The 16,947-nt window shown below is 44.0% G+C and overlaps 1 protein-coding gene across 4 annotated transcripts in view; it reads left to right on the top strand.

Moving 5' to 3' along the window:
- The window catches only part of CCDC149 (coiled-coil domain containing 149), a 109,923-nt gene extending 92,976 nt beyond the window's left edge, over window positions 1-16,947 (top strand). For 3 of the 4 annotated variants that reach the window (XM_019025782.4, XM_063705219.1, XM_063705220.1), the window contains 4 exons: window positions 546-622; window positions 2,033-2,065; window positions 3,135-3,251; window positions 14,242-16,947. In XM_019025782.4, coding sequence (XP_018881327.1) covers window positions 546-622; window positions 2,033-2,065; window positions 3,135-3,251; window positions 14,242-14,672 — 658 coding nt within the window. In that variant the 3' untranslated portion in view covers window positions 14,673-16,947. The remainder of the gene's footprint in view (window positions 1-545; window positions 623-2,032; window positions 2,066-3,134; window positions 3,252-14,241) is intronic. The other variant, XM_004038498.5, reaches the window with a different exon arrangement.

The following is a 16,947-nucleotide window of genomic DNA, read 5'->3' as shown; positions in this document are numbered from 1 at the left end:
CCATGTATCAGGCATTGTGCTAAATATCAAGAAGGTGGACATCAGTAAGACATGGGTCTAAGAAGGCTGATGGTATTATGTATTGACTTAAAAGAACATTACCAAGCATGTCCATCCATCTTATTTTTTAGACCTGGTTATTTCCAAAAATCAGATCCACCCTCCAAGAATCAAGGTGTGATATTATTAAGGGTATTCAAAATTTATTGTCATCTTTGCAATGAGCATTTCTCAAATAGAAATTCCATCAAATGATTTGGGCAGCGGTGGAGTCATCATTTAGCTTCCCAGGAAAACTACCTTTTGGGAGAGGACTCACTTTCATGGCATTTTAGTATTGTTTTTAATCATTCACTGTACTTTCTATTTGTATATGCACTTTCAATAGAGCACACATTATTTACACACACATACATACAAATGCTCCATTTTTTGCATATATCATAAATCTCAACACTTTTCTACTAGGGCACCAGTGGGATTCCCAGGGCTGGGGGCTGACAGGATGCTCAGTAATTGATTGTCATTTTCTCCCCTTTTTTCAGAATCCTAGGGAATCGGGTGGCTGAGCTGGAAAAAAAATTAAGAACTCTGGAAGTTTCTGGTTTGTGGAGTCTTCCAGGTAAACAGAACCTCATGAAAACAATTTTCCTTTTTTTTTTTTTCTTTTTTTTAAGAAATGAAGCTCCCACTTAATTTACAAGAGTCTTCTACCTTTTTAATGTCCTTTTATTCTACCTTATTTAAAGTAGATCATTGCTGAAAAAATCTACAAGTGTTCTAAATTTAGAAACTACATGGCAGGGTGGGGGTAGAATCAGAAAAATGCAGTAAATATTCAGGGTTTCATCTGTGGAACTATGAAGTTTAGCAAACCTGAATTCTGAAATTGTCACTGTGTCTGTATTTTTTTTTAACTTTCGTGAATGTAGTGAATTGTTTCTTTTCTTTTAATCTGTAGATATCCTATAAAGATCCATTCAATTTGTTCAATTTCATTATCGGCCCTGAAAGTTAATATGAGAACTTAATAAAGATTTGTGCAATTTAATCACCAGTCCTAAAATTGAATCTAAGAACATACAAAGATTTGTCCAATTTAATCACCAGTACTAAAAATAAATATAAAAACCAACAATTGTTCTAACCCAAAATGTACTGCCCCACCTCCTTCTCTTCCCTTCCCCCATCCCATTTTTATTTAGCCTGAAAATCTGAATTTCCTGTGTTTTTTTTTCCAGTTGTACACTGTGTTTGGAAGCTCTGGTATTCTACTTTAATTAGCTGTATTTATCCCACTTGTCTTGGTAAAATACTCCTTTTGTGAGACCCCAGCCAGCCATTCCCCATTGACTTTTTACTCTTCAGAAACTTGTATTTACCATTTCCACCATCTCCCCTTTCCCTGGAAACCATGTTGTACCTATAGTTTTATTTACTGCACAAACCAGTCTCCTTCATCCTTGAATCATATGGATGCTTCCCTGGAATGGACGATAAGTAAAAGTCAGCACAGGGAGGCAGGTGGACAACAACACATTTTCTGAAATGTAAACTTGAATCGCTGCCTTAGGTTGCCTGGATGTGTGTTTCATAAATTGGAATTTTTAGCAGTGATTCCTTGAACTTGTTGTCGAAAGACCTGACAGAACTAATAACTGCCAGGTTCAGTCCTGGGGATTTGAATGATCCATTTCTGCACAAGAATCTTTTGATGCTGTTAAAACCTCATCTTCTAGGAAGGCCTTTCTTTTATTGCATTGAATTTCAACACAGTTCGGCAAATTGATCGTGTATTTGTACAGTGAGATTGCCATTTCTGTGCATGTACCGGGGTTTTTATTTTTTTTTTCTCAAAATGACTTGGTGAAATTTCTCCCTGTTTCATTTCTACAGTTTATATTAAAAGATGGAAGTTACTTGAGTGAACAAATGCCAAGAATTTTCTATGGTTTTGTTTGGTCTAGGTACAACTTCAAGTGGCTATTATGCAATAACAATTATTTCCTTTTTTTCTTTTTGCTGCCTGAAGGCCTGAGCTACAATGTTTCAGTAGGATTTGGGAGTATGTTCTGTTTAAAATATCCGTTTTTGTGGCTAATATCAGCAGTGTATTATGTCGTCCCTGCATGTAAATAAGTAGAAATGCATTATCTACCTTTCCTTGAACTTTTCTGATTAGAATAGTCAATTAAAATAGAGAATTCAATTAGTACAAAACAAATATTAAAGGATGACATTAGCTTTGGGGACCTGGCTGAATGAATTTTATGCTGTGGCCCTGTTTGTTCTTATCTCTGGTCTCCACATAGATACAAAGTGGGAGGACAGGAAAGAGTGGCAGCTCCCCAGGTCTGATACAGTTTATGTCATGGCAATAGCATTGACCTCCTGCAGTGATGAAGGATGTTATGATAAAGAATTGTGTTATGATGTTTTCAGACCATGGTGAAAGTAAAAGGAAAAAGAGCCTCTTCTAGTATAAATCAGATCAGTCTGTTCTGTCTGCTCATTGTTTTTTGTGTCTCCATTTAAACTACTGAATGGTGAAATAAGACACAATACATTATTTTTCTCCTCCTCCTCCTCCTCCTCTTCCTCTTCTTTCTTTCCCAAAGTAGGAGTCAAATCATAGTGTTTAGCCAACTCTCCAGTTGCAGAGTTCCAGTGACATCAAAGAATTGCCAACTCTCATTTACCAACACCTGGGAAGAATCTATGTCTCTTTCAGTTATCAGCCCATGGATGTGTTGGTACCCTTTTGAGCATTGACTTTGTGAATTCAGTTCTGTGCCAGGCATTCTAGACATGCTTATCACCCCCTCCAAGAATCTGCGGTCCACTTAGGGAAGCAAGATGAATATACATCAAGCAGTGAGAGGAAAGAAAAAAATGGCCTATAATTCAATACTAAATTAGTGATAAGGATTTTGTGTGTGTGTGTGTGCAAGGGTTAGGGCTAGGGTGGTGCAATAGTGTAAGGAAGTATGGAGCATGTCAGCAGTCGTAGTAGGCTTCCCTTCAATGGTAGTGTCTGTGGGTAGCCAGCCCTGTGCCGATTAAGTGTGTGGAACTAAATGCAACCCAACTCCACTGATGATATAAGACATCCATTTTCCCCTTTTCTGCAACAGGGGGCAAGGACACCATACTGTTCAGCGACCCCACTCTTCCTAGTGGACAGAGGTCGAGATCCCCACTGCTGAAATTTGTCGAGCAGCCCACTGAGAACAAAGCAGATCCCAAGGATGGTAAGCACGCCTCGATTTCTCCATCTTTACCTGGACTGTGCCTGCCACAGAGGAGTGGCTCAATGGACATCGGTCTCTTCCCCTTCCCCTTTGTGCTGCTGCTTTGGCATCATTGGGACATTCCTCAGATTTCCTCTTGTTGCTTATGTGGGTTCATCTTGTTGGGAGGTTTTAACTGCAGCATGCAGGCCCCTGCTCTCTAGGCATGGTGGCAGAGAGGTTAAGAGTGAGGACCCTGTGCCGGGTGCAGTGGCTCACACCTGTAATCCTAGCACTTTGGGAGGTGGATGTGGGTGTTTCACCTGAGCTCGGGAGTTCAAGACCAGCCTGGCCAACATGGTGAAAACCTGTCTCTACTAAAAATACAAAAATTAGCTGGGTGTGGTGGGGCGTGCCTGTAATCCCAGCTACTCAGGAGGCTGAGGCAGGAGAATCACTTGAACTGGGAGGCAGAGGTTGCAGTGAGCCAAGATTGTGCCACCACACTCCAGCCTGGGGAATACAGCAAGACTCCGTCTCAAAAAATAAATAAAGAGTGAGGACCCTGGAGTTGGACAACCTGGGTTCGTGGCCAGGTCCACATCACATTGGCTATGAGAACTTGGGCTGGAGACTTCAGCCTCAGTTTCCTTTCCTTTAAAACAGTGACATGATCATGTCTACCTCAGGGAAATCTTGGCACATTGCCTGGTATATGGGAAGTCTGCGAAGCAGTAGAATAGAGAGAAAAGCTCCTGCTTTACCAGATAGACAGTTCTGGAGGCAGGGTGTTCTGGAAGGGATCAAAGACCCATATAGAGACCCAGATAAGCCAACAGGTTTGAGAACCTGATCTCTTCCCATGTGGGAGTCTTGTCTTCCCAACAAACTTCTTGTCTTTTGAAGTTTTGCTTGTCTTGTTCTGCCACCCCTAGTGTGGCAGCCAGCTTCTGAGAATGCACCAAATGTTCTCTACCCCTTGGTATTCATGCCCCCATGTAACCGTCTTCCATGTTGTATCAGGATCAGTCTGTTTGATTAGTAGAATACAGAAGTGAGGGTATGTGACTTCTACAGCAAGGTCATAAAAGACATGAGACTTGTCCCTTGTGCTCTTTCTCGGGTTGTTTACTCTGGAGGAAGCTGACAACCATATCATGAGGACACTCAAGCAGCTATCCACGCTGTTCATGTGGTGTGGAGCTGAGGCCTCCAGCCATCAGCCACTGGAGTGAGCCATTCTGGAAGGTGATTGTCCAGCCCTAGTCAAGCCTTCAGATGCCAACAGCCCTGGTCAGCTTTTCATGGGCGCCTCATGAGAGACCATTAGCCAGAACCACCGAGCTCAACTGTTTTCAGACTTCTGAGTTAAGCTGCTAGGTTTGATGTAATTCGTTACACAGCAATAGATAAACAATACACATCCATATTTCCATCTTCTCTTGCTCAGACTCGTGCCTTTAATCATTACCTCCATAAAAATACACTCAAAGTATTTTTCCCCCACAAGGTTCCATCTGCAGAGTTACACCCCACATTTCCCAGAGCCCCAACTTCCCTTGCCCTGAATACTCTGTGGACTTCTCAAGCATGACATCACCAACTCTTCCTGCTTTCTTCCTTCTTTTTTTGTCACCCTCTCAGCTTCTCAGGCTCAAAACCTTAGAGCCATCAACCGCTGTCAACCTTCCATCTCCATCTACATGTGGCCTTTCACTCAACTCTTCCTGCAGAGTTTTCACACCTTGGGACCTATCGCTTCTGGCATGGTTCAGGCCCTCATTTTTTTGTCAGGAGGGCTCCTCCTGGTTTTCCATCCTCCTTGACTCTCCTTGCTTTATTCCCATCTTCATCCTGCTACCATAGAATAAGTTTTTGGAGTACCGTTTCATCACATTTGTGCCATGCTCAAAAATCCAAAGTGGCTCTCCACTGTCTTGCACTTAACATCTCAACTCTGCAGCCTGGCCTAGCCTACCTTTCCAACCTCATGATTGTCTGCCCTAAAAACTGTGCCCTCAGCTAAATGGACTAACCAGCTGTATCAGTTAGCTATTATTGGGTAACAAACCGACTCAAAATTTAGAACTTAAAGCAACAACTATGTATTGTTTTTCATGAGTCTTTGGGTCAGGTGGGTGGTTCTGCTAATCTGAGCTAGGCTCTGCAAGCTCTCTCTTGCATACGGTTGAGGGAGCCTTGCTGAGCTGAGCTCAGATTAGCAGAACCGGAACCGCCCATCTGACCCAAAGACTCATGAAAAATAATGCATAGTTGTTGCTTTAAATCACTCATAATAGTGCATGGAGTGGTAAGAAGACCACTTCTTATCACTGGGTAAGAAGACCCAGATGAGCCAACAGGTTTGAGAGCCTGATCATAGGACCATAATAGTGCATGGAGTGGTAGAAGCCAGGACATATCTGGGATTTGAACAGAAAGGTTACCCCCCAGGTACCTGTGGGGAGAATTTCAAAAGAGAGAGCCTGACTTTAATTGGTTCCACACCAGCCAGAAAGCAAGGCTGGGTCTTTGCAGCCGGCCTCATGTGGCTGCTTGTAAGGCTGGCCTGGAACACCATGGCCCCCTGTGTGGTTTGGAGCGTGTCTTGGCTGGTGGTTTTGCCATGCCAGGATCCAATGTCCACATGGAGATCCAAAGCCTTCTGTCTGTTCTAGGCTTGCTGAGCCTCGGGGTGGACCTGGGCCTGCTGACCTGAAATGGAGCATGAGCCTGGCTTGATTTTCACAAGGGCGTTGTAAGTCGTGGACTGATTCAAAATGATAGCTTCCAGAGTTGCATCATTAGCTCTCATTGTTCCTACCCCGTCCTCCGACAGCGCTGGGTGGGAATAAGGAAGCGTTTACGCCGTGGCTGTCAGTGTCCGGGATGGCCTCATCACTGTCGCATCTGTGATCAATTCCAGCTGAAAGCAGCGCGCGCTTGGGAGGACAAAGCCTATCAGAGAGCAACTAACAAAGGAAGATGAATCGCCTTTTCGGGCCAGTGGCAGTGGGGAGCGGGGGACACATTTTTGGGTGATTAGCAATTTTTTTAACAAAGAGATACTGTTTCTTTATCTTTTAGAGGAAATATTTTTATCTTTCCACACTATTTGTGTCATAATGCGTTTGTAGCCGTTGATTGCATCCTCATCATTGATATGTGTATCATTATTAATAAGTATTAATGATAATTGTTTGCTAAAACACTGAATAATTACTATTATTTTTAATATTTTCCCGCTCTTGGCTGGTTCAGAAATCTGTTATAGAAATAGCAATGCTATGTGTCTATCCTTAAAAATAAAACACCCACAGCTTAAGAGTTAAGATTCTAGAATCTTTAAAGGAGGATTTTGCTCCCACAGCAAGTAACCAGAGGTCCCAGTGATAGCTCAACGCTTGTGACATTTTTAGTAACCTTTTTTTGTCTCCTGATAATGACTTGAGTATAATTTTGGGGTATCTTTTGGATTTAAAAAGAAAGTCTAAGGGTGGCTCATACTTGTAATCCCAGCACTTTGGGAGGCTGAGGTGAGAGGATCGCTTGAGGCCAGGAATTTGAGACCAGCCTGGGCAACAATAGTGAGACCTAATTTCTAAAAAAGAAAATTAAAACATTAGCTGCACATGGTGGCACATGCCTGTAGTCCCAGATACTCAGAAGGCTGAGGCGGAAGGATCCCTTGAACCCAGGAGGTTGTGGCTGCAGTGAGCTGTGATCGTGGCACTGCACTCCAGCCTGGGACAGTGTGAGATCCTGTCTCAAAGAAAAAAAATTAAATTAAAAATTTAAATTTAAATTTGAAAAAAATGGGAGAGTGGGTTGGTAAATCCTGCTGTTGTCTTACAGTCCAGTCCTAGATCCTGGCTCCTGTAGCTCTGTGGTCCTGAGGCTCTGAAAATCTAGCCTTTCTCAGAAAAAGTAAACAGAGTAGGATTACAGCCTGAGTTCATTCCTCTTATCGTGGCTATGTTTTAATCTCTAATGAGGACAGCAGTGTTGGCCCCACACGCACCCCCCTGCACCCACTGCTTAAAAAGTTAAAAACTTCTCCCTGCTAATCTCAGAGGTTTCCCATATTAAAAGAGACTCATACCTTTGGACATGAGCAGAATGTCATCTAACGAAATGGCACAAGGCAAAATACCAGCAACTGAAAGTCCCCTGTGTAATTTCGACCACCCTCACTGAGATGTAAATTAAGGTAGAGAAGATTAACCTGACCTACAGTAAAAACACACCACAGATGGTTTAGGGGTTAGGTTGTTACGAGTAAGGTTAATTAATTTTTCAGGGGCACTAGAATATACTATTAAGTGTCCTGGAAGAAGTAATTTCATAAGAGTAATTTCCAGAAGGAGTGTACTCGTCTCACGTTGGTGAAAAATTTAGCTGCTGAAAGTACCGTAATTTACTCCTTTTAAATAAAGCCTCCCCACCATGCTGGAAACCTGCTCGTTTTGACCTGCTGTTTCTCATGTCCCCTGTGCAACCACTATAAAAATTTTCATCTGTGAGTATGAAAATTATGTGATTGCTTCCCTGAGCTACCTTAGATGCAGATAAATGTTTGTGCAAGTCAGAAATCTTTATCTTTCTTTTTCAAAAGTACCATTTTAAGAACTTTTAGAGTAGCAACCTGAATACAACCTTAAATGAATACCATAAATTCAAGGATTGCTTTCATATATTAACGAATGGTATTTAAAGAGATGTACTAATATATTCATGGATTCATGCATTCATGTATATCGTTCATATATTCAAATATTTAATAAGCTATTTATTATTAAGTCCCCACTATGGAACAAGGTTAAAAAATTAATCAGGCAAGTTTCTACATTTAAAGTAGGAATATTACTTCTGGCCAGATTTAATCAAATAGGCATCATGGAAGTTGTGGAGGTGGAGCTGACTCTTGAAGTTCATCCCTGGGACATACAAGAGAGAATGATAGTCATGGAGGAATCAACTTTCTAAGTATAGGTGCTGGGGACAGGGGTGGATGACATGAAGGGCTCAGTGTGGCTGGAGTAGAGGGAATAAGGAGAGGAGTTGGTTTGCCAGGTAGAAATGTAGATGGATGTTGAGTCGTGGAAGGCCTTGAATGCCAGGTTATGAGCTTAGGCTTTGTTCCCGAGACACTGGCAGCCTTTCAATGATGTATAGCTGGGGAAAGACATGGTGAGATTTGTGCTTCAAGCCTACAGTGCTGCTCAAACTGAAGTGTGCACCCACATCACCCAGGATCTTATTGAAGTAAAGATTCAGAACCAGTAATTCTGGAGTAGGGCCTGAGACCCTGCATGTTTAATAAGTCCCCAGGTGATGCTGCCACTGCTGGTCCATGAACCACACTTTGGGTAGCGAAGCTTTAGGGAAGGTTCCTGTCTCCCAGCAGGTTGGATTAGTGCAGGAGGAGACTAGAATCAAAGGAACCTATTAGAAGCCAACATACCTCATCCTGGCTAAACAGATCTGAATAGTTGTTTTTTTCAAAATCAAGGCTTGATTTATTCACACATCTATACATTTGTGCATCAAGAACTAACATACCTTATCCTGGCTGAACAGATCTGAAGAGCTATTTTTTTAAAAAGCAAGGCTTGCTTTATTACATTCATGTATTTCATTGTGAGCACAAGTAATGGTCTCCTTTGCAGCTACAATGCTTACTGAGGCCAGTGAATTCTTAGGAGAATAAACATAGTTGTCTGTGACTAAATGCAGGCTTCAGAAAGCATAAAGTAGATTTGGTCAAAATTCTGCCCCTGGAATTTGTCTATGGTCATCAAAAAGGCTAAAGGAAATGGAAACTTATTTTGAATGTGAAAAGCAAATTTATATCAGGAGAATTAGAGCTATAGGGTGTGGCAACAGTAGCCAAGACCCACCTTACTCAGCTGAACCCACAGTCCTCTTCCCTGTTGATACTGATGTTTGTTATCACATCACTGCTTCTGTCTATGATCATTTTCTCTTCCTTGTGCTCCACCCTTCGTCTTGGTAGTTTCATTTTAGTCTTAAAGTCCCTCTGATTTCACTCTTTCATTTATTCTAGAGCTTCTCAGAGTTTTTACCAAGGTTCAGTCATTTTAAAACTTTTTAACATTTGATTAAGTAAATAAGTGCTCAAAAGTTTATTCAATTATGTAATTAAGAAATGCTCAACACCACATACCATGCATATCAATCAATACTTTTATGTCGTATCAATACTTTTATGTTGTATTAAAATTAGAATAGATCACAGATGTAGGAACATTGTTACATGTTGCAGAAATTCTAAGCTCCATTTTAATTCAAACTTGTTAGATTATATTTCCTTTTTAGGTTTTATATATATATATATTCCCCAAGCTGAACCTTGGGGATATATGCCTCAGCAATTTATCTAGAAACCTTAGAAATCCAAGCCATGTTTGGTATTGGGCAAGGAGAAGAGTGGGCAGATGCAAGGAACATTTCTGAATGTCTTAGTCAGTTCAGGCTGCTGTAACAGATTACCATAGACTGAGTGTTTTCAACAAGAAGCAGACATTTATTTCTCTTAGTTCCAGAGGCTGGGAAGTCCAAGATCAAGGTGCTAAGAGATTCTGTGACTCAGGAGGGCCTTCCTCCTGTTTTGCAGATGGTGGCCTTCTTGCTGTATTGCCATCCTCAAATGGCAGAGAAAGAGGGGGATCTGGTCCCTTTCTCTTCATATAAGGGTAAAAATCCCATTATGAGGGACCCATTTCATGACTCATCTAACCCTGAGTACCTCCCAAAGGCCTCACCTCCAAATACCATCACACTGGGGATTAGAGCCTCAATATGAATGTGGGGAGGACACAAGCATTCAGTCTACAGCACTGAGGGTGATATGGTTTGGCTGTGTCCTCACCCAACTCTCACCATAAATGGTAATCATCTCCACATGTCAAGGGTGGGGCCAGATGGAGATAATTGAATCATGGGGGTGGTTTCCCCCACACTGTTCTCTTGGTAGCGAATGAGTCTCACAAAATCTGATGGTTTCATAAATGAGAGTTCCTCTGCACACTTTCTCTTGCCTGCTGCCATATAAGATGCTCCTTTGCTCTTCTTTCATCTTCTACCATGATTGTGAGGTCTCCCCAGCCATGTGGAACTGTGAGTCCATTAAACCTGTTTCCTTTATAAATTACCCAGTCTTAGGTATGTCTTTATTGGCAGCATGAAAGCAGACTAATACAGAGGGACAAAGACAGGACTTGGCATTGACTGGTCTTCAAGGTCTTAAGCCCATGTGACTATGAAGCATTACCAAAACTGCAAACAAGAGGGACTCTATGGGGGAAAACTGTCTTCTGGAAAGTGCCAGCAGATTTTCCAGGTAGAGGATCCTATTGGCAGCCAGAAACGTGGGTCTGTATCTTCTACAAGAAGCGAGCAGAGCCATCGATATAGATCTGGGAGCTGTACTCAAGAGGCAGGAATTAAGGTCATGTGATAGCTAATGAGTGAGAATGAATGAAGAGAAACAGATGGCAGATCACCGGGGGAAGTGCCCTCAGAGGGGCCAGAAGGAAATATCAGAATCAACAAAGGGAACTGGGAAGGCATATGTAGGAGGTTGAATACTGACCCTCAAAGATTTCAGGTCCAATTCCCTGAAACCTGTAAATGTTACCTTATATGGCAAAATGACTTTGCCGATATGATTGATTTATGGATCTTGAGATTAGGAGATTATCCTGGATTATCCAGGTGGGCCAAAAATGCAATATGTATCCTTTCAAGAGGGAGGCAAGAGAGAGATTGTACACACACAGAAAAAAAGGCAGTGTGACCATGGCAGCAGAGATTGGAAGGATGCAGCCACAAACCAAGGAATCCTGGCAGCCATCAGAAGCTGGGAGAGGCGGAAAATGGATTCTGCCCCAGAGCCTCCAAGGGAGCACAACCCTGGTTTTGGCCCAGTGAAATTTTTTTTTTTTTTTTTTTTGAGTCAGAGTCTTGCTCTGTAGCCCAGGCTGGAGTGCATTGACACAATCTCAGCTCACTGCAACCTCTGCCTCCCGGGTTCAATTGATTCTCCTGCCTCAGCTCCCTGAGTAGCTGGGATTACAGGCACGCGCTACCACACTTGGCTAATTTTTGTATTTTTAGTAGAGACAGGGTTTCGCCATGTTGGCCAGAATGGTCTTGAACTCCTGACCTCAGGTGATCCGCCCGCCTCAACTTCCCAAAGTGCTGGGATTAGAGGCATGAGCCACTGTGCCTGGCCCCAGTGAAATTTTTTTGGACTTCTGATTCCAGAGCTATAAGGGAATGAATGTATTTTGTTTTAAGCCACTACGTTTGTGGTTGTTACAGGAGCCATAGGGAACGAATACAGCATGCTCACAGAACTAGATTGAAGGAGAGGCTACAGGGAGAAACAGCTTGCGAGGAGCATGTGGCCAATGGGAAAGTATGCTACAGGGTGGGGAGGGGGATGTAGACCTCACAAGCAGGGGGGCCGCAGGATAGACTGAAGGATCGAAGATATGAATCAGCTCTGGGAAGTGAAAGCAGTGGATATGGGTTCCTAGCTCTACAGATCAGTGTAGCAAAGGAAAGATGAGGTGATATTGGATGGTAGAATCTTGGAGGTTGCATATCTTGTTTTATAAAATTGGAATACAGCACATGTTAAAAAACATAAATAGCACAGAAAAGTGGAAAATTAAGCTTAAAGTCTTCCTCCACCCTTGCTTCTTGCTGTGGTCCTCAGTCTGCTTTCCAGAGACAACCTACAATTTTTAGTGCATATTATCAGAAAGAATCTCGCAACTTGGCAAGTAAATCTGTATACATAATCCCCTGTTGATGAGCACTTGGAGTTTTCCAGACTTCTGTTTTTAAAAACAGTGTTGTAGTGAGTATCTAAGAACAATGTGTCTTGAAATATCTGGCCTATAAAAGAGTCTAATTTTTATTTTCTTTATTAATGTATGATTGTACCTGTTTCCCTGCATCCTTCTCAACACTGAGCTTTGTCAAACCTTTTCTTTTTTGTCATTCTGATAGAGGAAAAACTACATTTCGTTGGGACTTAGATTTCTGCAATTTTGAGTGATGGTGTGAATCGTTTAATATGTCTGCTCTCAATTTCTATCTCTTTTTCTGTTTCTGGCTTGCCCGTTTTCATTCAACATTTACATACCTGTTGGAAATTGTGGTGCATTCAAATGAACAAATTCTGTACTCATAAACATGGGTAAATCTCACAAACATCATGGGAAGCAAAAGGAACCAGCACAGTAAGATTCCTGGATATAAAGTTCAAGGACCAGGCAGATCTCATTTCAGCATTTTAAATAGGCTAATGGTTATCCCTGGCAGCAGAAAAGGGACTGGAAAGGGGGTCCAGGAGTCCTGGACTTGGAAATGTTTGCAGGGGTTGGTAATATTTTGTTTCTCATCCTGGTTATATGGGTGAGTTCGCTTTGTGAAAATTCATTGAGCTGGATACATAAGTTCTGTGCACTTCTCTTTGTGTATATTATACTTCCATTTATAAAAGAAAGGGAACTATTTTTTAAATATTTTTGAATGCTTAGAATGTGTCAGACACTGGATGAGTCAGATGAGGCTCCTGTTCTCATGGACTTAAATTTAGAATGAGATAAACACGTCAAATGTTTAGTGCAGTGCCTAGTGTGGAAAAGCACCCAATAAGCATTAGCTGGGAGGATTTATTTAACAGAGGGGAGAAACTGATCAGTGCATGTGGAGACCTAATGGGTGCATGACATGGCTGGGAGGACATGTGTGATGAAACTGTGTGAAATGAGGCTGCAGAGTGAAACAGGAGCACATCAGCAGGACCTTGTAAGGGCCTAAGCGAAAGGAAATTTATCCTGAAAGTGACAAGGCTCCAGCAGGAGGTTTTAAGCAGGAAAATGGCATGGCCAGATGATGCTCAACATCCTTTCTAACCTGCTGCAGTTCTCCAGCTCCCCAAGTTCCAACTTACAGCCTGAAAACATACCTGCGCATATATGATAGCAAGCCCCACTACAGCAGGGTTCTGCTGTGGTTCCATTCGGGGGTACCAGAAAGTGTTCCTGGGGGCCCCTCATTCCTGGTCCAGGCTAAACCCAGTCCCACTGTGGCTCTGTCATACCTTTCTTCACTGTTTAGCCTGAGGGCTGAGAAGAGATTGGCTTCTGGGGAAACTCAGTGTCTGTTATTGAATGCACATGCCCGGGTACTAAGAGCTGGCTCCGCCATGCTGCTCCCCACTCATGCAGAGCAAGCATTGCTGGTTAGGTCCAGAAGGGGCATCAGAGGGTCCTATCCTGATCACAAAGCAAGTGAGTAGGGAAATGAGGGCTGGATGTCAGCACTTTAAGGGCTCCCCCTTCTCTCCCGTGTCCTTCCTGTTGCAGTGCTAGAATTTCCATCCTATAGAGAAGGGGTTTAGGGACAACAACTCAACAGGGGAGGGAGCTTGAAGGTGTATTTGCGTATAATTTATTTGATATTGAGGAACACTAGGTGTCAGCATTAAGGAATGAGATGCTGATGGAGAATCATGAAGAAGGGGTGGCACTAAATCCTTCCCGAACTATCCTTCTGCTTCCCACCCTCAATGCAGCCGGAACCTTTTTTCATTACTAGCAAGCCCTGGCTCTCGGCTGTAGAACCAACAAAACCTTTGTCCTCAATTTAAATATTTAATGGGCACAAGGAGCGGCCATTAGAGAATGGAACAGAAGCTAACCAGGTGCCTGGAAAGGATGGATTATGACATGGCCCAAGTGCTCCCTTGCCCTCTGTTAATAATGCAGGAATCACTAGAATGCATGCTCGCTGGTTTCACCTGGGTCCTGTGTTCCCCTTCGGCTCCACTGCCCTGCACAGGGAGCCAAAAAAGTCTTGCTCCTTTTTCAGAGGCCCTGTGCTGGTAGGCTGGGCAGGAGGTTGGCAGAAGAGGGGCGGTGAGGGCTGATTTGCTGCCAGAGGTTTAATGTTGTCCTCGTTCTGTTTTCAGGGGAGGCTCAGAAGCAAGAAGGAGATGAAAATTGTGCCGCTGCTGAGGCGTTGACAGCGCCTGAGGATGCTGGGAGGCCCGCTGTCAACTCCCCAGCAAATCAGAGCCGCGGGAACCAATGCAAGCTCTTTCATCCTTCATTACCCCAGTTACCTTCTGAGGAAGAAGTAAACAGCCTTGGAAGGGAAATAATTAAACTGACAAAGGAACAGGCAGCTGCAGAACTGGAAGAGGTCAGAAGAGAGAGTCCCATAGAGGGTCAGAGGAGTGAGACGGGGCCAGCCCCGCCGGGCCTGGTCATCCAGGGGGAGCTCCCTAAATCTCACCTGGACTCCTTCGCGGCCAGCCAGCCAGCAGCCAAAGCTTCCACACCGGAAGACGGCAAAGGGATCCCAGAGGGCGGAGGCATGAGGAGCACCGTGAAAACCTGAAGGGGAGAGGGATCTGACACAATGACACATTGAAAGCCCCAGAGAGGGTCAAGAATGAAGCATCGGAATGGCGCGCTCACGTCGCCTTCTCCTGAAATACCTCCGAGTCTGCAAGTGAGAAAACGCGCTGATCCTGTTGCAAACTGTGAATATTCTGATGATGCCAGTACAGTTTGATTTATTAAATGTAGGTCCTCAAGCTTCTCGGTGTCATCTCTTTTCTGCCAGAGAGTGCTACTGTGAACAGGGCCAGGCCCAGGAATCGTGTCCACCATATGGCTGGTTTTCAGCATCCGTCTTTCTGTCAGCTTTTGTTTTATCAGAGATAAGATGTTTTTGTATTAGCATTTAATGTTGTCAATCAAAATTATGAGAAGAGCTAGAAACTGATGGGGTTTTTAATCAGGTCCCCATCTTGGTCAAGGTTAGGCAGCTGGAGAGGAAGGTGTAATTGAGCAAAACATGTCCAGAGGACCCATGGCTGCACCCCATCAAGTCAGGGCCCGGTAGGACTGCCTGGCATGGGTGTGCTTGGCATTGTGCCCACAGCACTGCTGTCGTGGTACAGACTGGCAGTTGGAAGGGGCCTTAAGCAGGCTGAGAAGTTTGGGCTTCTGGGTTGAAATCCACGGCCCCGGTTGAGGCCTGTGTGCTGAGTGCCAGAGCTGGAGTTTTCTAGCTTGTAAATCTGGAGAATTAACTGATCTGAGTGATTGGGAGGGGTGAGCATAAAAGCCGGGGAACAGGACTCCCAGTGGTGGTCTGGTTTTTTTGTGAGACGAGATGAGAGCTGCCACCTGGAAATGCTCATTCTCTGCATTCAGCCCGTCTCACATACAGGATTGTATGGCCACTTCAGGTTTGGGAAAGATCTACGTGCTGGGAGCCAGTCTCGTTTCCTGCACCACCTGGAACTTCCAAACCCTTCCCTCCTTCAACAGAATGTTGAGGCTGCCTCATTTGTGCCACCAAGTATGGGAATCTTAAAGACAGAAACAGAGCTCATGACCTTTTATGGGAAAGAGAGAGGAAAACAAAACAACTTCACAACAGCATGGCAAGGGGGGATGTGGAACCAAGGACATGATCCAGGGATGGGAAAGGAGGGCATGCTCAATTCTAGCTGGTTCTTTCCTTTCAGATAAAAATGAGCTTTTCTAGTTGGCATCCGGCACTGCAGAAAAGTAAAAGTCATCCAGCCATAGCTTTTTCCTTCCCTGGAAAGCCTGAGACTAGATCCCAAAGCTCAGAATGCCTCTGAGAACCAGAATCACTCCTTTGAGAGGCGCTCCTTGAAGGAAAAAGAGAGGCTCCCAGAGTGGTAGCCTCTCCGTGAAAATGCATCCTAAAAATTCAATGTTTATACCAGGCTCATGACACTAAGATGTGACATCTGGACACGAGGGGTCAGCCACGTGGATACATCCCTCCCGGACTGCATCTCCAGGAATCACTCTGCTAGCAGAATGGGCGCCCCGTCCCTTACTATGCTGCTCCTCCTCAAAGTGCAGCCCAGAAGGACCCAGGCCTTTGATGCACATTGGGTGGGTCTCCCACTACTTTAGTTGAAATGGGAGCATGCTGGAGTCAGCGTTCTGTTGCTTCTGGTGAGAAGGACATCCCATTGACCCCTGGCCACCAGGTCCAGTATTCCATCCTTCCTTCTGTCCCAGCCTATCGCCCTCCCCACCAGGCCCACCCCCACAACTTCTCCTCAAGGGAGGTTGCTCCCGCAGCTGGAGGGCTTGCACAGACCAGCAGTCACAGAAACCATTCTTCCTGCTGTACTGGGCCTTAACTGCCTGCAAATGTCCAGCACTACTGCATAGGATGCCAGAGCCACCAAAGGAAAACACAGCCAAGTTTAATGTAATAATAATAAAAGGAAAAATCTCAGCCTGCAGAACTCTGGTTTTGACCCACCATCGGCCAGATGCACATCTTCAGGGCCTGTTCAGCACCTTCTGAAAAGCAGGGCTCGTAATAGACTCCAGCACATTCCATCAGAGTCAGGAAAACTGCGGTGAGTCCCAGAGAATCTAGGGTGCAGGGCAGGGAGCAGGAGTCATAAGGAGTGATAACCTAAACTGTGTGTAGTCAGCGGGGAGGGTCTTATGTTATTAGGTGAAATGAGAGCCAGTAAGTTAGTTGATCCTGTCACAGATATAACCCTGATAACACCCCATAGATACGCGACATGTGTGTTCTGCCCCTGCTTTCCCCATCCAACATGGTTCTTCTGTTCCACAGACATTAAAGGGGGTTTCTGCAATTA

This window comes from Gorilla gorilla, chromosome 3 (assembly GCF_029281585.2).
Source record: "Gorilla gorilla gorilla isolate KB3781 chromosome 3, NHGRI_mGorGor1-v2.1_pri, whole genome shotgun sequence".
NCBI lineage: Eukaryota > Metazoa > Chordata > Mammalia > Primates > Hominidae > Gorilla > Gorilla gorilla.
This window is presented reverse-complemented; position numbering and strand designations above follow the sequence as displayed.